Raw genomic sequence first — 26,282 nt, 5'->3', positions numbered from 1 at the left:
AAAAATACCAGATTATATTTGTTGGTACTCATGAAAGAACAAATTAATTTCAAATTTTTGTGCTTTCTTGATCCGTAATATCATGCAGTAGTAACAATCGTTGACGACATAATAATGTACCATTCTTGTATAACAATATTATGTCAGTCGTACGTAGTAGCAGCTAGCAACTTTATAGTGCGTGGCAATTTTCGGGTTGGTAGCATTGTCAGGAGCAATGGCGGAGGTATAAATCTCTTTTAAGTGTGGCGGTTTGCGTGTGATTGTTCTTTAAATATTAACAACTATAAAGTGACATATCCTCTCTAATTTTCGGAATGAGTTGAAATCTATATACGTTTGTTGAGGTGTCTAATGGTTTGAAGGGGTTATGTCATGTGATAATCATGGTGATCTCTGTGTACTACTGTAACAATCTAATATGCTATTTGCTCAGGAATAGACTTGTGGAGGACATAACTGAAATAATTATTGCAAACGTTGGTTTAGAGAGTAGTGACGATAGAAATTAAGATAAGATTAGTGCAATATCTCAGGTTAGGGATGGTGCAGGGGATGTCGGTACTAGTATAGTGCAGTTCAAAAGACCGCAGAGCATGAGTGTAAGGATGTGTGCGATTTCCTGACTTCGGATATTGAGTACAGTTGGATGACATTTTGGGCAGGTATTGTAAAAATTAATTTAAAGATTCTAATGATGTGTCTGAGGCATTTTTAATAAGATCTGTCCCGTCTTTTTCCTATGTGTCAAAAAGTAGGTATCATCAGTCGCAGCACAAGCCAAGCGGGCGGCAGTAGGATCTTAGGTCATATTGCAAACGTGTCCTATATACGGATGGAATTGCCAACTTTTATCTAAGCCGAAACCGGACATTTCCATTCTACCCCCTTAAGTATTATATTTACGGTAGCTTTCCTGACTTCGAAACCAGAACGATTTTTTCTCCCCAATTTGGAAAGCACTGGACACATTCGTTACTATTTTTCGAGCATTTCAAATTACTGTAGTGATTTTAATTAAAAGCCATTAATAGAGCTTTCGTTTTGGTTTAAACTGAGAACCATTTCCGCAATAACACTGTGCACATGAGCTCTAGTGAGACTTCATTAAGAATGAAAGGTTTAATTCATAGAACACAACGATGTAATGTCATGTTAAAATATAACAATTTATAAACATAAATGACAAGGCTAGAAGTAAAGAATGTGTACCTTAAAGAGCAGGCTGCTGACCGCTACCATGCCTCACCGACAACACATTTTGAATTTGTATTTCTCTGTCATAGCAACTTTGACAGTTTATTTCCCACTCTCAGATTTCATGAACTTTGAAAATTCAGCACATTTCATGTTTCAGTTTAAATGCTCTGGAAGTTATTTACCATTTCAAATTTCAGACCATATTTCATTGTTCTCAATGTTTTGCATAATACTAGCCACTTGCCCTGCAAAAGCATTTCATAGTGGTATAGCTAGTTGATGTCAAAAAATTTTGGGCAAAGAATGTGATTTGCATCGCTTAAAAAATTAACTGTAATATTATAAATATTGTGGTCTTGATCAGTTTCTTTTTTCTCAGAAGGGCTTGGTCCTGAAACATTTAGTTCACGTTCTCCGTTAATAAATGACAAAACTTCATTCAAATCACAAATCTCCGAAAATAACTGGTCGCCATCCACTTCCACATTCAACAAATTGAGCAAATTGAGCATTCATATCGAAGGGTCCCCTGGGAATTCATGAGGCACAGAGTTTATAGAAAAAATCTTCTCTGAAATCAAATCATCTATGAAGATCGTCTAAAATTCGAGTATACAGTCACCAAGAATCCAGAATGAAAGTCTTTTTTGTTTTTGTGGAGAAACTTTCTTCAAATGCTGTAATACCTGGAATCCATAAAAAATTATCTGTCCGTTGAAAAATTCTTTTCGCAACTTAACAAATACTGTACATTTCAGTGATCCATTTGTATTTATTTATTGCTTGTTTAATGCTTACATTAAGCAGGCTTATGGCACTGTGAACAAAGTTCAAGTATAGTTTTAGTTGAGTTAGTTCATCAGCCACGTCAAAGTCATTTCCATAAGCAAGAAATGTCCATACCGTTCGGCTCACTTTCCTTCACCTTCGCACAAAAAATAATATAACTGTGTCCAAATTTATGTAATCTGTCAACAGCAACAAAGAAGTTGGGAAGCGAGTAAGAACGTGACAAAGAAGAACAGAATACTCAGTTTCTAGAAATATTTCAATTCAAGTTGCTTTGAGAATTCATTGAACACTTTAATTACAAGCATTTCAACATCAAACAATGACAATTTTACTTCATGTCTGGCAGCATCGCGTAATATGCGTATTAAAATTGAATGAGTTCTTCAACTTCATGAATGCCGACTTATTCTTCCCGTAATTAACCAAGCAATTACGTAAACCATACTCGGCTGTTTTCCCAGTGTACCTGCTTTTAGAGACACTCTTGAGACCTTATTAGCAACTGCCTCGAATGCTTCATCAGAATCTTCGCAAAAGGCTAAAACTGCTGCTTTCTCCAGTTNGTGCCACATCCCAGAAGACTGCTTTCTTCATAGTCACCGCCGTGAAAACCTCAAATCTTACAACTGTTCTAGTGTTTTGCACTATTTTTTTTATTGCTAGTGAGATGAGGGATGAGAAATTTCTTGATAAATTGTACGACTTTTGAGTTCTTAAACAGAATCTGCCGAATAGAATTACTTCCTTCCAACACGTAATGACGAGTTGTGCATGTCTGTCCAACTGCACCATAATTAATTTTTTTTCATTGTTAGTGGTGTGGGACTAAATCCTTTGTGCTGTGACCATTTCTGGCCTATTGTCCCAGCGTGGAAGAAGCACATGCCTAGAAACTAACATTTCATTCACACGTTGAACCTTTCCAAGTAAATTCTGGGCTTACACGATTATTTTCATTTTTATTTATTTTCTATAGAAAATAAAAACCTATGGTACTGCCTAGGTCCTTATGTGTGAGACTGCAACTTTGGCTGTATTGTCCAGTTTTCTTATTAATATTTTTCCACATTGTACCATGTGTAATTTATTCATTGTTCCTGTTTGGTCATTGTAAGGATACCACCAGAGATTATTGATTATTTTGAGACACACACACTTAAAGTAGGCCGTCAGGTATCTTCTTTTTCTTCTTCTTTTACATAAGGATGAGATAACCGGGTTAACCATTTGGGATACAAGATGCACAAGGATGCAGACATTTATTAAAGTATATTTAAAATTATAAATTTAATCAGCAAACAGAATTCACACCACTTAATGTATTTCATGTTAAACAGCCTTTGCCTATAAGGTATGATTGTTTGTTTTTATTTTTGTAAAACTTTGTTTGAAGCCCAGTAATGTATATTTCCAGGACTATGAATTTCTTCGGTATGAAATAATAATTTACTTGAACCTGATATTTTAATTTTTAGAATTGTCCCTCTGAGTCTTCCTGTTATTGTCCAAATAATTCTTAAGTCACAACATAAGGCCTTTTCTTTGAATGAACTATATTTTTCCTGCACATATCATAAACTGTCAGCAACTGGCATTATTTCTGATAGCTTATAACTAGATGACTATTGTTAGGATCTTATTTCAGCAAATTCACAATTTGGTCTGAAATGGGTTTTTGTTTCTAGTTTGAAATTCTTATGACAGAATCCACAAAACAGCATGATCTTCCTGAATTTCTTGGAACTTCCTGAAAATCGTTGAGCCATTCTGGTGTCAGATCCTGACACTCCTCCCATCTAACTGGTCTGTGGAGATTCTGACTTATACAGAATAGACAAATGCCAAAATTATAGCAGATGCTAGTAAGGATATTTGTTGTTTTCATCATAAGAATGTTTAAGCCTGGCTGTGATTTCAACAACAGAGAACATTTCCAGCATCTGCTGTAATTTTGGTAAAGTTTATATACACTTCGTTAGGCTATAGTCTTGTCGATTCCTCCAGCTGTCCAAATCTTCATGGCCTAACTAAGCAGGAGGTGCATAGGTCTCTTCTGCCTAAATGGCTCAACGATTTGCAAGAAGTTGTAAGATTACATTGTAGTATGTGCTGATATTGTTGAGTGAACTGAAAACTAATATTTCTGGGCTTGTATTTACAAGTATTTACAGACATTCTTCATCTCTAGTAACAAAAAGTGACCTCACATAATTGTCGAATTAGATACAGATTATTCCTAAAAATGTATACACCCATTGGACACTCATAAATGAAGTGATATTTAACAATGATGTGTATTTATGTAACTAGATGGCATTAGTGTTCTGTTTTGCATTGTTACACCTAGATGTGTAGCACCTTATTTGTGAAACTTGAGGCTTTTATAGCAGTGAGTGTTGAGGTAATGGTATTCTGCAATGTGTCATCATGTGGACTGATAGATAGGTACCAATGTTTAGGAGGAATCTTCCGGAAGATTAAAGCAGAGTGTTCTTTCTGAGACATTGATGCTGTCTACTAACATATGAAATGTCACAAGTGTCACATTCCAAAAGATTGTGATTCAAAGGGCGGGCTTTGATGCTTGAGCATTCTGGATGCTACTGGAAAACTGAGAATGTGAAAGAGATACATAGACATTAGAGAAATGGATTTGAAACTAATAAGGTCAAGGCAGATAGAAACATGTAAGATGTGCACAGAGAATATTGTGGAGGCTCTCACAAATCAGTTTATGGTGAAAGTGATCAGAAAATATTACAGGTTCTCATACAATCCTGTATAAAGTCTGTAAAATTGTTGTGTATAAAACCGATTTTTATTGTAATCGTCAATACACATGCTGCAAATTAACATGATTTTGGAAGTGATTCTTGTGTGTTTGTGATTAAAATTAATCTATTTGAATTTCTCTGGTCCGTTAAATCTATTTTCAGACTTTATTATCAGTCAGTATAATTGTGTGTACCGGCCCAAAGAGAAGCCACATGTGACAGTAGAAGAAGCAGTTAATTTTTCATGGATAACACTGAACTGAATGTGTCTTCTAGAAGAATTGTGGAACCATTTTTCACTGAAGAAATTGTGATTGGTACTTCCTACAGGACCAACATTTGTCATATTCTAACATGAATGGCAATGAAGAAGTGTTATTTCAGCAGGATGGAGCATCATCACATTACCACAGAAGAATGAGAGATGTTTTACGAGTTAATGCTCATTTATATGCAAGATGGTTAGCAGATAGAAGAAGTGCAGAAGTTTATGCTAATGGAATACTGTATAAAATCACATTGCATTCTAATTATAACTTTGAAACATACATTAACTTTCAATGTGAAATACTTCATGCTGCAGAAATGAATTGGAAAAAATGGCTGAATTCAAATTCCCATATCAATATAAGTAGACTCAATAATGCAAATAATGAAAGAACAAATTATCCTTTAACAAACTGTGAGAAACCTTGTAACATTTATGAAATTAAATATAAGAGGACACAACAACAGACTAAATATATTATGTATAAGAAACTATGTCACAGAGAGTGTCAAAATATTCATGACTTTGTATTTCAGAACATTTTTGTACTGTTTATGAGAGTTTACTCACTAATTGAAACCCAACATGGTATTTATTTTCTGAACATATGAATTGAATATGGCCCACAACTAGCCAAATTCTGAATCATTTCTTCTTTTAATGAATTTCCTTACATATATGAGTATTAATGTATATGAGTGTTAATTAGAGTCAGGGAGCAGAGGAATATCCTACATGAAATAAGAAAACGGAAGGCTAATTGGATTGGTCATGTTTTACGCAGAAACTGCCTTCTAAAAGAAGCTATCGAAGGAAAGATAGATGGGCGGATAGAAGTGACAAGAAGACGAGGAAGAAGACGTAAGAAGATGCTGGATGACCTTGGGGACAGAAGAGGATACTGTCATTTGAAGGAGAAAGCTCTAGATCGCATTAAGTGGAGGAATTGTTTTGAAAGAGACTGTGGACCTGTCGTCTTGACAGATTACTGATGATGATGATATGAGTATGTGTAAGGTTTCCTTTCTCTGTAGAAAATTTGTAATATTCGCAAGTTCTTACAAAACATATACAGACTTGAGGGCAATTATTTTTAAATAACAAGAATAATATGAGATTAAATGTTTAACTGAGAAGTAAATATGCAGTACTTCCAAACTCTATGAAGTATCTAATCTCATAATGAGTATTTTAAATTAAAATGTCCCCTGCATTATGTAAGTTTACAAACTGTATTGCCCACAATTTTCAGTTATATTTCATGGAAATCGATGAGATGTATCTTTGCTGTTATTCATCAAGTGTCTGAGACCTTGTTTCTCTTCTGTGAAATTGTATGTAAAGAATTGAACAAAATTCAGCTTCAAAATATATGTAAATCAAATACTAATATCCAACAGAAAATAAAATGTCAGGCATAGCACCTTATACCGCATGATGTTGGCCTGATTGTGGAGAATATGTGGTAATTATTTTGTAATACTAACCAAATAGAATATGCAATTACTGTACTTATATGACATGTTCCTCATTAAAATTGAGTCAGTATTAAAAAGGTTTGGGGGCTAGTGAAAGGGTTTATGGGTAATTCATTGTAATTGTGTGAGTCTCAGCAGCCATCCACAAATAGCTATGGTCATCAAATAGTGCTTCTTGAAATTCCTGTTATGACAAGGGATTGGAGATGGCTATAGGACTATAGTACTAGATGGCTATTTTCAAAATATTTTTATGAGAATGTGCTGCCTGTTATTTAACTTGCTGGGTGTGCTCAGCTGAGGGAATTATGAGGCTTATGGGGTTCTTTAGAAGTATATATCACACATCATAGTTAACTTCATCAAAGCCCAAAGAATAAGTTGGTTTGGACACATCTCAAGGATGGAGGCTGGATGAACAGTTAAAAGAATATATGACTGGCAGCCACACTCCATAAGAAAGAGAGGCCGACCTAAGATTAGCTGGAAAGATGACATAAGGGAAGACCTAAAGGGTTTAGGAATTTATAACTGGATAACTTGCACACAGGACAGAAGCAGTTGGAAGGAAATTGTTGAACAGGCCAAAGCGTTCAAGGAACGAAGCTGTCGATCCTTAAGAAGAAGAAGAAGATATATCACACATGATTTTAAATAGATTTTGTTGAAACTGAGGTGCTTGGTTAATTTTCCTATAGGCCTGTATTAAAATGTTATTTCAATTTTTATGCATGCTGTTGGAAATATATACTATATACATATATTTATTATGTTTTATGCAGAGTTCTTTTATTTTAAATTGTTACTAGCACTGTAGTGAACCTAGAGCAATGTTATACAGCTGTGACATTGGACTCATGTTACAGTACAGCAGTGTACAACTTTGCTCCAGAATAAATGAATGTTTCTAAAGTGAACTCTTTGTAAATGAAACCCTTACTGTAGTCTGTGACCAGTGACATAATGTACAGATCTTCTGTTCTGTATATTCAATTGCAGGTGTCATAGTGTGCGTGATATTCAGTACACAGCATGCTTATGGTACATGTTCAGGACTGTGAATATTGTAATCACAAGCTACTGATATATTACTTATTCTGTAGCAGTATTTAGCAAAACAGAACACTCATTCCTTCCTCTTCCAAAGTGAGTAAATTTTATTGGTTATCTGTTACCGTTTCTTTGTGTTAAAGAAAGAAGTAGAGCCTGAAGCACTGGACTTAAAATATAATGTGATGTGCTTTATTTTCTTTATAGTGGCTTCAAGCAGCCTTTCAGTGGTTGTAATATATTTTCATTCCATCGTCCACGTGAGCAGGGCACAGACTATTGACCCATATTTTCTTAAATTACTTTCTAAAAAATATTTTATGAAACTTGAATTTGTAGAAAAGAACAGTGGTAAATTTTGTGTAACAGGTATATCAAGTTTCAAATTTAGAGGTATGGATCCATGCTTAATCACTTCCTGTTTGTAGTTTTTTGCATTTTGGACCAGCTGAAGAGCTACTGAAAGCATCATGGACCACACTTTAATGACTACTAACATAAAGAACCGCTTCAAAAACCAGTGTTGTCTAATTATAACAGGAGGGGAAGACTTTCACTATTTTAGCCTGATTTTTCTAAGCAAATAGATTACAAGAAACGGGCTATTACAGCAATATGTAAAAGCATGCCATATGTGTGTAGGGATGATCAGTAAATTCATACTGGCATGAATAAATATGTTGAATAACATATTACTTTCAGGGCATATTTCATTGTAGCCAAGCATTTATTTTGACAACATACACAACACACACACACACACAGTAGCTAAGACAAGGTGGTACACAGTGAAATGAGAGAGCATTTCTGATCATTTGCTTCAATTTTATGAACACTTATGTGCCAAAGAATTAATACAAAATTTTGACCAATTCTGCATGATTCAATGGAACAGCTTGAGCAGTAATTCATCAATATTTATACTAAACATTGCATAACAGAAAAGTGCTTTCTTAATTATAAAGAATGTCCTACAGAATGTGGTGTTTCCACATTGGAGTTTGATACGAGTATTTTCATGCAAGGGATATTCAGAATATCATTCCTGACAACAACTGTGATAAAATATATTTACACTTTAATGGTTAAATTATGGGGAACTTATAATATTTATGCATGAGTTATTGGAGCTTATTTAAAATATGTCTGAATGAGGTAAACGGTAAAAATCTGGATTAATAATAACTCATCAGATGAGGACACAGCTTGTAAGGGGAGAGTGCACAGCCTCACATATGCACATCTGTGAAAGTTCACATTGAATTTAACTAGTAAGTCGCAAGTCACATTTCCATTGCATATATAGGACTTCAAATCACTCAGCAATTTTATGTCATGAACTCAGCTGTCATACAAATACTACCATAAAATCTGGCTTCTAAAATGGTAACGTGCATAATCAACACTGAACATGTTAAAATGTAATTTAATGGAAATTAGAGGAGAGACCAGTAACATGAAAGATTCAAGTCAAGTGACTGCTCAGTAAATTTGTGATGGTCTGTTATTGTCTACTTAAAGAGAAATATTAAGTCCCTTGTATGATCACTAAATATTTAATTTTAATGGATCTGTTTTCTTTTTTAAATCCTTTATTTTTCAGTAATGTGTAATATAATCTACATTCGGTTCCCCTCCCTGTTGTTGACTCCAACTTTGCCTGTGTCTTTCATTACTGTACAAAATGTCATCTACCACCAACAAAGGCACACTCTCATGGTTGGCAACACCTCTTTGGTATTGTGGTTGTACCTGAGTATACCTGTGAGGGTTGTCATCATGAGAGGGCACTTTTTCATCGTACTGTGTGACAGGTATTCTCCTCCTCGCCTGTTGGGCGTTATACTGGACTGTGTCACCTTGCTGCTGTAAGTAAGCCACTTGTCCATCTCTTGTGTTAGGGTCTATGACCACCAGCCTCGGATCCTTCACATTAGCTCTCAATGAAGCATAAGGTGCTCTTGTTATGTGTGTCTGGGAGGCAGAGCTAACTAGATACCCACGGCCACCTGTTGAAGAAGATGAGGGTTCATTACTGAGAGCTTCAACCCCTTGGTGTGAAGATGATGATGATAATGGAGATGATGGTGATGATATTCCAATCTTAGTCTTAAACACCTGGACCCTCTGCAATGTTGGCTGTTGTGGGAAAGCCACAATTCCAGTTGCAACACTTCTTGTTGGATGCAGTGTTGGATGTAAAGCATCATTCAAAGTCACATCATATTCTGATTCATCAATCTCATCCAATTTCGTTCGTGCTGGCAAATCAGGTACTCTTGGTGGAGGATTGGCTGAAGGTTTAATGGGTGTCTTTGCTGTTGTCCTGTAGATGGCGAATGATGGCGCGTTTTTCGGAACACCAGGTGGTGCCGCCGATCTAACATCTTCTGTGACTACTGCAGGTGTCTTCAGTGATTGAGATATTTGTTGATGGTTTGGTCTACTGTCCCTTCCACCATTTAATATGGGTGGTGATGTCTTTGCGTTTGAAGAACTTGGTCCCGTGACTGGCAGGAATGGATTCTCTTCAAGAGATTCCTGGGAATTTGGTTTGTACTTACCGTTATTATAATTGGTATTCCTGTTGGCAGTATCACCAACATTTGCCGAAGTTGCTTGTTTGTTTCGAAAATTTCCTGCTGGAGATGGTGAAATCCTAGGTTGGGTATCTTCAATCAGTTTGCTTCGGTATTCAGTGTTACCTGACTGTACCCTTCTGGGAATTTCCTCTTGAATAGAGTCACTCTGAGAATCTCTTTTACCTGCAGATTTGTAGTTGCTTTGAGAGATTGGTCTTGATGTCAGAGCATCGGAAATGTCTGGTGAATTTCCTGTACTTGTCACAGTTCGTTGTTCTGGAGGATCTTCCTCATAATCATCCTCCTCTATGTTGGGATGATATTTTGAAGCTGTTAAGGGCTGTGGAATTCTGCTTTGCTTATCTTGTGTGCTGTCATCGTTTGAGGTTCCAGGTTTAGGAGTCTGCTGGGGAGCTTTTACACCAACTGGTTGTAAACCACGTGGCAATATTGGATTTCCTCCTCTACTTGGTAAGAACGGCCTCCTACCATTTCCAGATCGTTGCGGTGGTGAGATTATATCATCTTCTTCAACTTCAGCACTCGCTTTTGTGGTTGGTGGAGGTGGAAGTGCAGTAACTGTTTGTTGTAAGGGTCCTGCTGCCACCTGAGTACCTCTGTGTGACTGTGACTGCCTGTTTCTGTAATTTTCTTCAGGCAACTCCTCATCATCATAATAATCTGTTTCTTCTGGTGGTTCTTCAGAGTGTGTTTCAGGTTGTCTAGCTGGTGTGGCGTGTTTGCGTTGTCCACCTGGTCTTCTAAAGGCCGTTGATTCTGAAGCCTGTGATCTGGAATGTATGTATTCATCAGCAGTGGCTTCTGGTTGTTGAACTCTCTTCCTGTGCATTTGTCTTGTGCTGCTACCCCCTGGGGCTGTACTAATGTAAGCAGGTCTGGGTGCCGGTACAGGCTCGTCGTCTTCCTCATCCCTATATCTAGGAGATTGCCCACCCCTTGGTTGTTGTGAATAATCAGGATCATGTCGTGTGGATTGTGTTGTGGGTCTGTAGTAGTCTTCCTGCCTCCCAGAACCCTGCGGTGGCCGTTTCCTTCTTCCATTAGCTGGTCGTACAGGTCTCCTGGGTTCTTCATCGTATGATGTATCATAGTCATCCTCTTCACCTTCAAGAGGTAAGGGAGCATACTGAGTAGTCTCTGCAGGGCGCCTCCTTGCAGATCCTCCAGGTCGATTGCGTCTTAGAGGGCGCCCAGCACCTGTCATTGTTGGTCTTCTGACTATATCCCTGTCATCTGATGCAGTTTGATGGTAAGGGTCAGAGTTCTTTACTCTGGAACTGCTTACAGGATTCCTTGCTGGAGGTACATATTCCTCGTCGTCATAATAATCATCTTCCCGATGGACCGTTGGACGAACCTGGTGTTTGGGTCTGGAATAAGTGTCCTCGACAGGTTCCTCAGGAGCTGATGCTCCACTTGCAGGTGACTTTCGTGTTGTGTAATCATATTTGTCTCGTTCGTTTAAGGGCACTGGGCGCCTAATTTTTGGCGGAACGCGGGGTCTGTCGTACACTGAAGCAGAGGGTCGTGGCTTAAGGTCTGCCTCTGGTTGCGCGTCCTCATGGTCAAGAGATGCCGATGGAGCTGACACAGGACGGCGTTGGTCGTCCTCTAAAGGTCTCTGGGGACGACGGTGTTTCCTGCGGCGACCGTTGCCAACATGCGACGATGGCAGCGCTGCAGTCGTGCTTCTATGAGCCTGTTGCAGAAAGTAAAAACAAAAAAGGCGAATTGAATGACTATATTGTTCAAATGCATGGAGAAAGGCAAACTCCCACTTCTGTGGATGCAGGTTATGAAGACTAAAGACTCAGCGAATAGTGGATTGAGATTCATATGCCCTGTTATATAGCATATTTTATTATTAGTAAAGCAACACATAGAATGTGTCGCGATATAATATTTAGAAATAACACTTTTCCTGGAAGTTTTCTACTTCAGAGTGTTACGAGAGTTGTGAGCACTAATAAAACTGCGAGCTTATGAGAATGTAAGGTGTACCGGCAGCTCATCATCGTAGTACTCAGGGTCATCCTCGTAGTCATCGTCGTAGTAATAGTCGTACTCGGGACGGCGGGGTCTGTAGGGACGCCGCCTACCGGGTCTCGGTGCTGGCTGAGGACGGCGTGCAGGAAGGGGAGGCTGCGTAGCCGCCTTCGTGGTGGTTGCTACCGTTGTCGTAGCCTGCTTGTAAAGCGCCTCGTTCCTTTACAAACAAAAGCAACGGGAGTTCCGTCACAGACTCATGTCATGCATTGCACTGTGCCTACTCTCTCTTAGGGAAAGTGGCATGTCTACAATAACATTAAGAGCACAAAAGTTATGAAAACATAATCTTGTACTTCTCTTGTACTGCTCAGTCAGTATGACGACTGTCTATGGACGACCAGAGTTCGATTCCTGGCAGGGAAGAGAATTTTACAACTTTACATTTGTATTTAGTATATACGAATACAAGTACATAATTTGCTTTTGAAAGATGTGATGTTTGTAATGTGAAATTATGTCAGAAGCAGTAAATAATTATCATGTTTTCATGTTATTCATGCTTACTATACTTTAAACTAGGTTTTCGAACGATCACCTATAGTCCAGGGCATAGTGGGCCAGAAAGCATCAGAACGTGGCCAAAAGTCAGAAAATAAGGTGCAGTTGTGTAGGATTTGAGTTGTAATTATATGTAATCCATTTGAAGCAGTTTTGGCATATTCAGAAAAACCTTTGCTTGTCTGCTGCTGTAGGAGTGGAGCTCCGTTGAGAGTTCACGTAGAGAGTTATTTCCGGTCAGTCTCTTAGTCCGTGAGCCCCTTCTGTCAATACCATTCGAATTATAAAATTATGCCACATCTCAAATAGTAAGGGTAAATAAGCCCTTTAATAATATTAGCGCTCTCCTTACGACAGCAGTGTCATGGAAATCGCAGTGCAAAGTCCAACATGTATTGAATTGTTTTTCTGACATCAACGGCGGCCGAAATATACCTCAATACCTATGAAGAATACAGAGACACTGTATAATTACTGTAATAAGATTTTTGCAAGTGCGATAAAAGCAAAAAGTATTTCGTTGAGCTTTCTGAATGGTTACTCCAAAAATCTGTCCCTGCTCTTGAAGGTTCCTGCATTTGATAAACTTTCAGTATTACGCGGCCCAGAAACACCGTTTGAATTTAGCAGCGAGAGGCGTAAACTGAAGACCAGATTTTCTGAGAAGCAGTGGGTCTGGAACGGGATCCACTCAGCCTCGTGAGGATAATTGAGGAACTGTTTCAAGGAAATAGAGGTTCCGGTCTAGAAAACCGAGATTATCGGCCGTGGGGATCTGTTGCACTGACCACGTGACACCCTCTATCCGCAAAAGTTGGAACTAACTTCGCCGACAAGCGGCGGTCGCTCGGTCGGTATAGTTCGCTTGCGGACTACAAGGCCGTGGATTTTGTTTTGTTGTTTGAGTCGTAAACTGATGAAAACGGAAGCGCATCGGGAGACGTTGTATTCTCCTCACTTAATCTACGCAGCTGAAATGGGCTTGCGCTTAGCCGGATAGCAGGATGTACCGCAGCGATTACAGGTCCTACTCGGGCCTTGAAAATGAAATATACGTGGAAAGTTTAAAGAAAAGAAAAACGTAAACATAACATTTTTCAAATGACGAAGTCCATCCTTGTTCGCTAATGTTCCAATATGAACTCTGTAAGCACGAATATGAGTACATGAGGAAGAATACGAAGCGAAAGAACTCTTTCACATCTATCCCACTTAAAATAATACAATAGCCGCGACAACGCTGTTATCCTGACAAAAATCTTTCACAGTTACTGGTTCTCTCCCTGAAATAAGGCTCGCTCTTCTTTACCACACGGTTTCACGTTAACACCGCTCTTTTCCAACCCGCCTTTGCTTGTATCGGCGCAGTAGGAATGGTGCTATCCCTGCTACACCTGTTTCTACCTTAGGACAGTGTATGATGGCTACTGGAAGTTGTCCTCACAGATCAAACTAAGGAAGATCGGTATAGGTACGGGAAACTAGCTGGGTCGGTTTGCATGTGTCTCAGGGTAGCGATGCCGAAGAAAGCGTTTTTCTGAGAGTTGAGCCAATTGACGTTTANGCCGGGAATTCGAAAGATGGTGTTGACATACATTTTCATCCCATCTTCCGTAGGAAGTTTGAACGATGCAACCCGATCATACTGGCCCTCATTCACAGGCAATTGTAACAAGCTCTGACCTGTCCTTTTTAGCGCGTCCGGTTCCCTGTACCCGAGCTAAATTTATGACTGATCGTAAATGTCATAACTCCGGACTTCTTGTTTCTGCCAGAATCTAGAAATTTTCAACATAAACACCGTATTGCACGTCCCAGACGATGAAATACGATATTATAGATCACGATACATTTCCAGTAATATCGAAACATAAGACTTTTGAAATTTAAATTACCGAGAATTAATTAGAAATAAATTTCACGTTCATCTATAATCATCCAAATAAATAAGGGCTCAGAATGATCAGCGTCAACGTACGTTTCAAGAACATAAAATCTTTTTTGTAAGTGCTGCTGACAGAAGCAGTCAGAAGATAGTCTTAGTGTCTAAATGAGCATTCTATGGGAGGGCTGGAGACAATGAATACAAGCAGAAGTATCTTGGAGTGTACAGTGATAGCAGTTTGTTCCTAACTTTAGAAGTTCCGGTCCAAACTTGTGCATCACCATTAACGGAAGAAAGAATAGCATTGTGGCAGAACGCCTGTCCATCTACTTGTTGATGCAGACCCATGCGCCTGTGGTTTAGCAAAGAAACGGATGAATCGATTTGGGAAATAAACTAGCAGATTGAAAATAAAATGAAACTCTCGCTTCCCGGGGGCACGCGGCAGCGTAGTTGGTTGAGGCACTATGCTACAAGCCGGGAGGTCGCGGGTTCGGTTCCCAATGATGTCATTGACGTAATTCTTCCAGCCTCACTGTGGCCCTTGGGTCAACTCAGCCTCTAACAGAAATGAGTACCAGGAATCCTCCTGGGGGTAAAAGGGCTCCCGAGTGCGTATTGCTGACGTCACCGCCATATGTGAGCCGACTGTTTGAAAATGTGGGAACCTCGACGCCTCACAACCCTATGGGCATGCACGGCCTGTTAAAGTGATAGCTTTTGCTCTTGCTTCCCACTCAAGTTGTCGTGATTGGACAAGAGCACCTCATTGTACATGACGTGTTATTGAAAACTGATGGAAAAGTATACAGTGCCAGTATGTCTGCTTCATTGACTCAAGTGAGCTACGTTTTCAGCGCATCTCCAAAGAAAATGAATAACGCTGATTATGTCGTGAAGAGACTAGTGCATATAACAACTCCTGAGTTTCGGTTTATCCACGTTACATGCCTAGATCAAGTTTCTGTTGAGCGCTTCTTGCATTTACATTTCGCCTTGACATTAAAAGAGACAAGCTCGTGGTGATGACGACTGCAAAAGAAGTAAAAACGAATAAGGACTTGTTCATACGAAAATATAGAAATGAGATAAGCGTGCTGATTGGCCAAGTAAAGCCTGGCGGGTGCTGAACAGCTAATGATGGTAACAAAACGGCGTCTCTCTAAGGATCTTTTGCGATTTCGTCAGTATTGCATGTTAGCAAGGACGTCATAGTAGATGGAAATTAATTTTGCCAGGTTTTGGCGCGATGTGGCTCACTATGCAGTATCATGAATCTTCAGCTTCATCAGTTTGAACATCAGATAAAACATAGCTTTCATCTTCTAGAAACTGATACAAATTTCGGCAGCATCGCTCATAATTTTTTTTTCCTTTTGCAGGGTATCTTTGTTATTCGGAATTACTTGGTTTTTGGACTTTGTCTATCGTCCGGTATTCCACCGGTCGATAGACAAAGTCCAAAAACCCAGTAATTCTGTGTGTTATACCCCATCGTTAGAACCATCTAGAAACTTCATTATTGTTTTCACCTTTTCACTCTATGATATTTTCATTTCTTTGTTAATTACATAATTTTCTTCGTCTGACTTGCTCATGTTGTAGATTTTGAAAATTACGTTTTTTTTTTTCTGATAACAGATTTTGACAGTGGATTTAATCTATGAAATCTGTCGAATAACAGTGACATATCATCTCAGAATTTTAATAGGGCTTGTGAATCTGTGATAGAATTTATAATTTAATTCCAACTTCAGCATAGTGTTTTGGTTATGTCTTTGGTCATGCAGAGTCAGTCTTGTACTATGTTACGAGAAGAGGTATTTCCAACACAGCCGAGTCGGACGGTAGGTTAGGAACGTTGTTGCGAGGAATCGCTACTTCTGCCCCCAATCGACATATAGTCAGCCATTATACTAACTGAAGATATCCCTGGCGTCCAGCGCAAAGAGTTAATATACCTTACCGTTTGAAGTACTTCGGCGAGTTGGCGCAGTCGACTTCCGAAACGAAGTGGCAAATGAACGTCTTCTGGTCGAAAGCCGTGTAGTTGGCGCACAAAAAGTCGTACCTGGTTCCAAACAGGCAGTGATGGTACACCTGTCAAACATAAAGCGTTCTGAAGAAAGCAGTCTTCTGGGATTTGGCACCGTGTATATGTGGTGTTAACCGACGTTACGGAGGAACGTATCGCCTCCATCCTCAAGATAGAAGGAAAAATATAAGAAATCCGCAAGCGAAGAGACCGTGAGAACCGGTAAAAGCAGACTGCAGTCCAGTTCCTCCGAAACGTCGGTTAACACCACATATACACGGTGCCAAATCCCAGAAGACTGCTTTCTTCATAGTCACCGCCGTGAAAGCCTCAAATCTTGCATAAAGCGTTCTATTTCTGAGATGGTCTCCTAAACAGGGATTTAGACCGTCTATGGAGATGGAAAGAGGTGTGGATCAACGCCTGCCCCTTCTGGTAATGCAAATAGAGTACACAAACAACTACAACAAACTCCGTGGTTTTAGTCCGCAAGCGAACTATACCGACCGAGCCACAACCGGTTGTCGGCGAAGTTAGTGTCAACTTCAGCGGATAGAGGGTGTCGCATGGTCAACGCAATGAGTCCCCACTGCGGTTAATTTCGGTTTTCTAGACCGGAACCGTTATTTCCTTGAAATAGCTCCTCAATTATCCTCACGAAGCTAAGTGGACCCCGTTGCAGACCCACTACTTCTCAGAAAATCTGGTAGCGCCGGGAATCGAACCCGGACCTCGGGATCTATAGCCAGTAACTCTGACCACTAGACCAAAGAGGCGGTCGGAAATAGAGTACACAGTGTTTTAAAATAGTTTGTTCTTTGAAATTTTGCGTCCCCAAAAGGTTGATGCAGAGAAGTTAATTCACTTGCACGAATCTTGGGAATATTTGTCGATCAGTTCTTAGATATTTTCGTTTGTACGTGTGTATTAGATATAACACTGCGAAGAGTCACAATAATATATATATATATGTTTAGGTACATAGCTTGCTGGTATATGTAAAAGTTCTGTTACGTACTGTAAGCAATTCTTAAGTGAGTTTGTGTGAAATAGGTGTTACTGTTTATTGATAAGGATCGGGTCTAAATTAGCTGATATTGATGTAAACCCCTAATAAAATTCAGTTAAGCGGTTCTGAAAGCTATTAAACATATAGGATCTCAGCGATAGTTATGAAGAGTATTATATTCCGGCACATAACGCCATGTAATCCGTTGAAAGTTAAAAACGTTTCGGAGGAACATATCGCCTCCATCTTCAGGGCTGAATAAGCCGAGCAAGATACTAGCATGAAAAGAGGTGGCTGGGACATGAATTATCGCTGCGTTTACTTCATATACACCCTATTTTGTTAAAAAAAAAGTGCACAATTGAGTGGTTTTTGGCTGACAGTTGTATTGAAAGTAGAGTTTTGATTATAGAGGAACGTAGAGCCGATTCAGTTTATAAAGAAACGTAGCAGTTCACGTTAATTGGTTTTCCACCCCTCCTTTCGTGTCCGCCATTCACCATACGTTCGGGGCAGTTCTTTCTTTCACTCGACTTTCTCTGTATAAATAGAATGCCTTCCCTTCAGTAAAGCGTGTTTTTCACCCGTGCCTGCTCTATGTCGTATTCATCTCATTGTTTTTCATTTCTCTTATGATTCCAGATTATTCTTTTTCATGGAGTAGGCCCTCTTACCTGTTCCCATTCAGAAATTCTCTGAAACTGTGAACCTTACAGACACTTGGTAGGAGGGATCGGCCCGTCGCAAGGACGCTACCTACATTGGACGACACAAATACGGAAAAAAGGGGACATACATCTGTGCCTCTAGTGGGATTCGAAACGACGATCCCAGTGTTCGAACGAGCGAAAATATTTATTAATTATTATTAATATTAATTATACCACGCGGCCTCTATGATCGGATGGGATATTGGATTATGAGCAGGAAGTATGAAGCTTAGCGTTATGAAGTTTTCTCCATTCCCTCTTGTTGCATCCATCGTAATTAGATTTCTTTCACGTGGGCCTATTCAATATTCGTGTATTCCAATTATTTCTTAAATATTATAAATGTTGTAAATATTCATAGCAACAAAACAGGAATTTTGTAGAACCTCACATAAAATTAGAGAAAATCTGTATTTTTTTTTTAATATTTTTATTTGATTTTTCTGCGAAGACATCGGAAGAAGAATGATTCCAAATTGAACAATAAACAATTATTTCCCGAATTTAATTTTTAGTTGCTTATTGTTGGCGTTTCTTACAATTGGTAGACAACGCTGTGTGGAATATACTTGCTGCACTGTTTCTCATAACAGTGGCTTCTGCTACATTGCCAAGTTTCTAGTACTGCCACTTTCTAGCACAACTCAAAGGCTCACTTGACCGACACAGTGTTGGGACCTATACGGTGCGGTAACACTTAACTTCAGAGACAGGTTTGACCCTAAACTACTGCTCGATTTTTCCGTATTACGTGCTTAAAACATCTGAAAGTACGTCATATTTTGAGTAGAAAACCTTATAAAAGACATATCCTCTGTGTTGAACGAGATTTCTGCTATGTGCGATTTTCGTACCCATCAGCGATCTATCGATGACATAACGATCTCTTTCACTTTCTGATGACGCACTGTCAGAGATACTTTAAATACAACTTGAAGGATAATTGCCAACAAACACAGATGCTTAAAATAGTACCTCTGCCTTTTGTCGTTTTAGTGAACTTTTATCAATATTACAATATCTCGGAAAATTTTCCAAGATGGCTATGCACAGTTTTCAAACATCTGTTGTGTATGCGTCTATTATGATTCGTTGTATAAGAAACTTGACTCTTATTTCGTACATATATTTCTTACGTTCGTGGTTACTTGTGATGTAAATTTTTATTTATTCTACCATTTTATGACAAATGTCATGTCTTTGGACATTATCCATCGCCTTGTCTTTATCTAAAAACCGCCCTGTTTATTTATCAAAACGTTTCGGAGACTGGATTGTGTCTCCATCTTCAGGTAAAACTTACTCAGTTTGGTCCAAAAGATAGAGCCTATTGTTAAGAACTTATTTGCATGGATTTCTGACTTTCATTATTAACCTTACATTTTAAATTTGCCATTTATACGTAATTAAATTCCTTCGTTGCTTCTTCCCTTAAAATTGCCTACGCACCTACCTCTGCACCGCCACGGACCTCAGTTTGAGAAACAATTATCTAGTCCAAAGAGACACGTCAGCAACCTGACTGATACATAAGCATTGCCTGACTTCAACATTTGTCCTGCCGCATGTTGTATAACTTTGGTATAGATTCTGCTTAAGAGATATGAGCAATGTGGAAGAGAGAACGTTTCTTGGCTAGGAGGTCCATAATTTGTACTGTCGCGTGTTTGCTAGGCAACGCGACAAGAAATTTGTGCGGGTTCTCGGATTTGAACGAATATTTTATTGGGCAGTCACTTTTTCACTCACAAGTGTAATTATTCCACTTATAACGCCCTTTAGACGTTTCTTCTTCACTATTACAATTATTTACACCGCTAATCTTGTTGAAGTGTCTTCTGCTCTGCTCGGAGCTCAACTGTCCTTGGTCCCTTGTCAGATACGAACTCACTTGTGCTTTAATCGAATACAGCTCTTCTGTTTTAGTCGGATAAGAACTCTCTCCTGCTAAAGTCGAATACAAATTCTGCTAGTCTCTTGCCGACGTTAAACTGTTATAACTTGCATTCGGACTGAATAGGAAATACCTTGTCGAAGGGTTAATTTCACCCACTGCTACTCAACGAAAGCGGGAATACGTGTCTGTCTCAAGTATTTCGTTTGTAATGGTGGAAACCCCACTGTTATAATTTCATTTCCGGGGCAACGATTTCCTAGGCTTCGCTGCCTAGGAATTGCTAGCCGTTGACTATTGATGGACGTCTTATAATCCGGCTTTCATGCAGCACGTCACATTGCTCCCTTCTTAAAGTTGTTCATCCCGAACAGCCTAACAGCACTTCCCTTACTTTCATCCGCCCCCTCCTTCAAGAGTGCTCGTCCCGAGCAGCCCCGTGGTACTTCCAGTCACTCCATATTCTCATCATCTTTCTCTCGTTCTCTCATTCTCACTATTGCTGTGGAGGACGGTGCTTCTACATTACCAGTTCCTCCTCTGTTTCCTGCTTCTTTTTTCGTTTGGAAGGGGTCGACCCCTCCAAAAAGTGCAATCCTTGTTTTGTCGCTCCGGAGGGCGCTGATACCTCCACAGCGTCGAGTTTCTCATCTTCCGCAACCCGTCGAATACTCAAGCTGCTCTCTTCACGAATTTCTGCTCTAGGTCCTTCTTGAGAGTCTTATAGGCCGGTCCTGTTCTCCCCAGAGGTGATAGCTATCTTGAACTGTCTTGTACAGGTCACCAATGCAAGACGGAGAGGCGTGGAGAAAATGTTGACCCTGTACTTAATTATATAACACACCTCGAAGACATGTGAGGGTGGAGGTATGACTACACGCATTATTAAATTTAGTACTGGGAAGAGATGAGTGATTAGCTTCACGCTTAGGTCGCGTTACCCCCGAGGAACTAACCCCCGATACTCATTGGATAGAAGTCTAGGTGGTCGTGACAACTGATCTGAGAATTATGGAGAAAAGTGCGAAATTAAATTGCAGCCTAAATACAAACATAGAAAATTATAGAGATAAATATTTGTAGCATAAACAAAGAATGTAAGACTATAGAATAGCTTAGCGGGTTTGGCATGACACCCATGAAGAAATAAAAGCCTTGGGAGACTTGGAGGCCGGTGTAGGATCCTCAGCTGACAAGTAGATCCAGATAATGTAGTTGAAGATGGTGAGACCGCTTCTGTGGTCAGAATTCCTGGCTGCAGTTCCAGAGTTCCTGGTTCTAATCCCGGCGCTAACAGATTTTCTGAGAAATAGTGGGTCTGGAACGGGGTCCACTCAGCCTCGTGAGGATAATTGAGGAGCTATTTGAAGGAAAGCGACTCCGGTTTAGAAACCCGAAATTAACGACCGTGGGGATTCGTTACCCTGACCACGCGACACCCTCTATCCGCTAAAGTTGGCACTAACTTCGCCGACAAGCGGCGGTCGCTCGGTCGGTATAGTTCGCTTGCGGACTAAAACCACGGAGTTTGTTTTGTTTTTGTTTTGATGATGATGACGATTATGATCACGCTCAGCTTTTAAGTTGAGTGCTACCTGAGTGTCAGGAAGCACTGGCGCGTGCTGAAAACCTGCTCCAAATACGATTGCGACAAATCTTGACGCCGTCCTAACATTCACTTTCAGGTTCGGGGTCGCAGCAAGAACTTACGTTAGAAAGGCAAACATTTCCTTTTATCAAGGGGAGAGAGCCGTAGCCAGAGGTGGCGCTAATCAAATTTTGAATCACAATTGAAGTACAAAGGATTCCCACAGAACAAGGTCAGTATTTCAAATATAAATGCATCTTTATTCAGTGCAATAACAGGGAACATAGAAACAGACTACTGAGATTGGGTACTGAAAAAAATATCTGGATAAAGAGAAAACTTATACGAGACTGGTACTCCTTACAATAACGAGGGACTTTTCGCGTAGGAGGTCCATCGCTGCTCATTTGCTGGTTATGTAGACGACTCAAAGGATTCAAAAGCAATTTAAATTATTTTCATATTCAATGCGATTCGTTATTTTATTTTGCTTGCTTATTTATAACGAAAATTTGCTTGTTCCACTATGCCACTCCTATATGTGTGGAGCAAGAGTTGGCCTCCCTACCTTTAATGAAAACCAAAAGGTTTATTACCGCGTACAAGAGCCTGCCACTGAACATTGTCCTGAGACAAGTGAATTCAGTTCACTCTCTGATATATTACTGGAGATCCATTGTAATAGTTTCATATACTCTCATCTACTCTTAGGCCTTAAAAGTCTTCCCGTCAGGTATTCTATCCACGTTTGCGAAGAACTTCTCCAATTCCGAGACCCTGCGTAACGTTCCGCTACGCACTGTAAGTTGCCAGCAAATAATTTGACAGGTCGCCTTGGATGAGCAGTGGCGAAAAATTGGCACATGGCCACTGTGAACTAATAAGCATCAGTCAGTGTAAGGAAGCTCTCTTGAAACTGTCTATAGCATGGAATTTTATTCGTGAAATAAATGACCCGCCAAGTTATATATGACGTAGAATATCTCCGAGCCTGAGCTACGTCGCAGGTTGTGGAGTGGGGATTGAGTTCTCTCTATAAACACTCTCGTTTCGCAGTCCTCCCCTCTCTTCTCATGCCACAGCTGGCTGGCCAGCCCATGTTTGAATTTGTAACGGTCAGCGAAGCTCGGAGACATTTTGCTGCAAGTGTATGTGCAGGCACATGTGGATTATATCACCCAGCCTCCAACATGGAGGACCACCTTTTGTTAGCCCTCTGCGACGGGTTATTCAAAAGAACCTTGTTAGAGCTATCCTTTATATTTGGAAGTCGTGTCTTCAACATGCAACCTGATGTTTTGACGAAAAATATAACGAAAAATAAGTTAAATGATGAAATTATGTCATTTGTTCCCTTTCCGTCATTCCCCATATTAGTTCAGGTTTACCTTACAAGAGATTTTTATTATTTACATTATTGTGTTCTCTGGAAAGACTACGGGTTTTGCGCCGCGTTACCTGGCACTTGTGCGGGATGCTGGCGTAGAAACCGTCGTGGAGCCCATCACACTTGAAATCAATCTCATCAGGAACACGGTCGTAGAAGGGATAATCCGTTAGGTTATAACCGTTCAGTTCTCTCGGCAGGTTGGGGTCGTGCACATAGTCGATCTGTGGAATCCCCGTGAGCGGAGACTTGGTGGTAGTGACGTTGACTTCGCCACCTGCAGATAGCGGCACGGAGTCGCGAGCATTCTCCGGACTGGAGCCAGCAGCCTGCAAAGAAATTTATTTGTAAAGAGTGATTATGTTTTGTACACATGTAGGGATTGTCAGATTTATCGCCTATTATTTAGAATTCATGCGCACGTCATTCATATATTTCGATACCACGACTCCATTGGTTTGCTGCTGCTAATGCCGCTTTAAAGCGCCTTTAATAATATTGTTGATGAAAAAAAAACGACGCATCTCGTGATGCCCTCGCAGGTAACAGCGCCCAAACTATGGGACCGATTTTGTTGAAATGTGGTATTATAAACCGATGTTAAATTACGCTGGGTCATTTTAATTTTATTCGTTAGAATGCTAATTTGCTTAAGGACCACGCGTCTTTTTACGCAGGCTCTGTACTTTTTAAGTACTTTGAAATATCTGATAAATCCTATTTATAGTATTTATACATATGATTGACGATCACAGTGGCCGCGCTAAGGCATTTAATGTCTTCGCTCACTCTGACACTGGGATCGTGGGTTCGAATCCCACTCAAGGCATAGATGTTTGCGTTTATTCTGTGTCTGTAGGTAGCGGCCTTGCGACGTGTTGATCTCCGATCCAGTGAGTCTTACCGACTGTCTAAGATTAAGAAACTAAAGTGAAACTAAGCGTTTCACGGATGCCCTGTGCTCCAAATGGGAGAAACAGGGATGGATGGATGGATACATAGATAGATAGATAGAGGTGGCTGTAACCACCTGCTCACGCTGGTTCCTCGCTCGCGGATTTTTCTTTCCTGAAGATGGAGGTGATACGTTCCTCCGAAACATCGGATCACACAAGATTTACACGGCACGACATCCTAAAAGACGGCATTCTTCAGAGTGGACCTTGTTTGCTGTGTTTTTAGAGACAGGGAACCAGCCTCTGTTACATTTCGTCCTGCGACAGAACATTTTCTTACCTCTTCTTCTGCACTCCTGCTCTGAGCCGCTGCCGTCGTTTCTATGGGCTTCTGCTTCAACTTACTGATTACCAGTGCAGTTCCCTTGAGGCCCTCGGCAAGTGTCGCCAGCATCAGCAACCCTGGTAAAATGAAGGGCGAACATTAACTATACTGATCGTGGTTCTGTATAAAATTTGGCTGGCCGTTAGGTCATTTGAAGACGTTCCAGATTGCTACCACCTTTACGAACTTGATCCTGTCGATTGATTCGCATACGAAATAGTTCCGACACAGAGAATATTCAGTCACCCCACTGATGTGGGATCAGCACGTCACATGGTCTAACATTGCATAATATAGCAATAAGCGGACAAATGACCATACCTGCACGAGGCATAAACTGGGGTTTTCTCCATGTTCTCCTGAACAGTTTTAATATTTAAAATTTATCAATATATATGACGAATATATATTTTAGTATAAAGACAACAGGGCATGCAATGAAGTAGTTCGACGTACATCGAAAAGCACCTGAAGATGGCACTTTAGTGCTGAAACATGTAGTGCAAGAGAGAAGAGTAAGGTGAATAAATGTATGCACTGTAAGACGGTCAGAATAAATCATGGACATAAATCAGCGCAACAGGACGCTAAAATATAACATTATTAATGGGGTTTTCTCTGTTGCCTTTTGTCTCTGGAGAGGACACCCTCTTTGTCCAAATACAAGGAAGCTAATCAAATCACCGAGCTAATTGGTTCAAGCGATAACATTTATGACTTGTGGTTCTCAGTTCAAATCTCAATTGGAACAACTACTATCCTTTCTTAGATTTGTCGTAGCGGCCTCCGTAGTCTAGGGGTAACGTTCCCACCTCATGACTCAAGGTACGTGGGTTCAAACCCGGCGGAGGACGTGGAATTTTTAAGGGCGGAAAAATTCAGGGAACAAGTCCTCCGGGAGGGACTTTAAGCCGTGGGTCCCGTGTCATCATGTCTCTAGGAGACCCCTGAGCTAAATTAGGCAAAAAGTTTCCCGCCCAAGTAGTTTCCAATGCCTCTGGTAGATGGGGGAAGTATCAGGTACCGAGGGCCGACTTCGTTGGCTGAACGGTGCTGATAGTACGCACCAGTACCGGTAGGGTATGGCGACTGGTAGAATATCAAAGGGGGTCGTACAGTAGACTATTAGTCGCGGTGCATTGGGAAACCCACCCCCTCTAATAATAATAATAATAATAGTTTTGTCGTAGTTTGCCTCAGTCCCTAAAAGGAATGTCGGGAGAGTACTTTGAAATGCACCAAGAAACTTTCCTTCCACAGATTAAGTATTCACTATCATCCAGTCGTTCAACATTTTGTAATTTGAGTTACTAACAGTGTTATTCGATACAAAAGAAAACAAGCAAACGAAGCAGATTTTCAATAAATTTAAGGAAACAAATGTCCGTGTAACGTTAATTGAAACTGTAGAAGATACCATAGTGAGAAAAGTTTTGTGAATTAGAAGCTGAGGGGCGATATCAAGTGGCGCATGCGCTTTTAAAGTACTGGATGGAATTATTCATAATTGTAAGTAATTCTATTCTCACAGAAATTGAAATCGTGGTTCAGGGAAACATCACAGTGCAGATTGTTACCTTGAAACCCGCATAACACAGCATTTGAAAGTGAATGTACGGCACAGTGAGCACAATTAGGACAGGCCATCTGCTAGTAGGCCACGTGTACGAGAATCATATCCACCGCCCGTCTAATTACGGATTCTGTTACAATCTTCAATTACGTGAAATGTTACCTTGGCCTGAAGAAAACAAGCAAACTCTGTTGCGGGGGAAGGAAGA

General features: G+C 40.1%; 2 protein-coding genes across 3 annotated transcripts in view; one reads left to right on the top strand and one right to left on the bottom strand.

Moving 5' to 3' along the window:
* The window catches only part of LOC111865036, a 135,629-nt gene continuing 109,347 nt past the window's right edge, over nucleotides 1-26,282 (top strand). Inside the window, exons 1-2 of one of the 2 annotated variants that reach the window (XM_033751694.1) lie at nucleotides 1-665; nucleotides 21,931-22,065. The gene's annotated coding sequence lies outside the window, so the exon portion shown is untranslated. The remainder of the gene's footprint in view (nucleotides 666-21,930; nucleotides 22,066-26,282) is intronic. The other variant, XM_023852743.2, reaches the window with a different exon arrangement.
* The window catches only part of LOC111865028 (nucleolar protein dao-5), a 71,434-nt gene continuing 52,831 nt past the window's right edge, over nucleotides 7,680-26,282 (bottom strand). The window contains exons 3-7 of the mRNA XM_023852732.2: nucleotides 24,457-24,578; nucleotides 23,292-23,549; nucleotides 16,564-16,697; nucleotides 12,167-12,371; nucleotides 7,680-11,864 (exon numbers count right to left, since the gene is read on the bottom strand). Of these exons, the coding sequence (XP_023708500.1) occupies nucleotides 9,162-11,864; nucleotides 12,167-12,371; nucleotides 16,564-16,697; nucleotides 23,292-23,549; nucleotides 24,457-24,578 (3,422 nt within the window). The 3' untranslated portion in view covers nucleotides 7,680-9,161. The remainder of the gene's footprint in view (nucleotides 11,865-12,166; nucleotides 12,372-16,563; nucleotides 16,698-23,291; nucleotides 23,550-24,456; nucleotides 24,579-26,282) is intronic.

This window comes from Cryptotermes secundus, unplaced genomic scaffold, assembly GCF_002891405.2.
Source record: "Cryptotermes secundus unplaced genomic scaffold, Csec_1.0 scaffold579, whole genome shotgun sequence".
Lineage (NCBI taxonomy): Eukaryota > Metazoa > Arthropoda > Insecta > Blattodea > Kalotermitidae > Cryptotermes > Cryptotermes secundus.
This window is presented reverse-complemented; position numbering and strand designations above follow the sequence as displayed.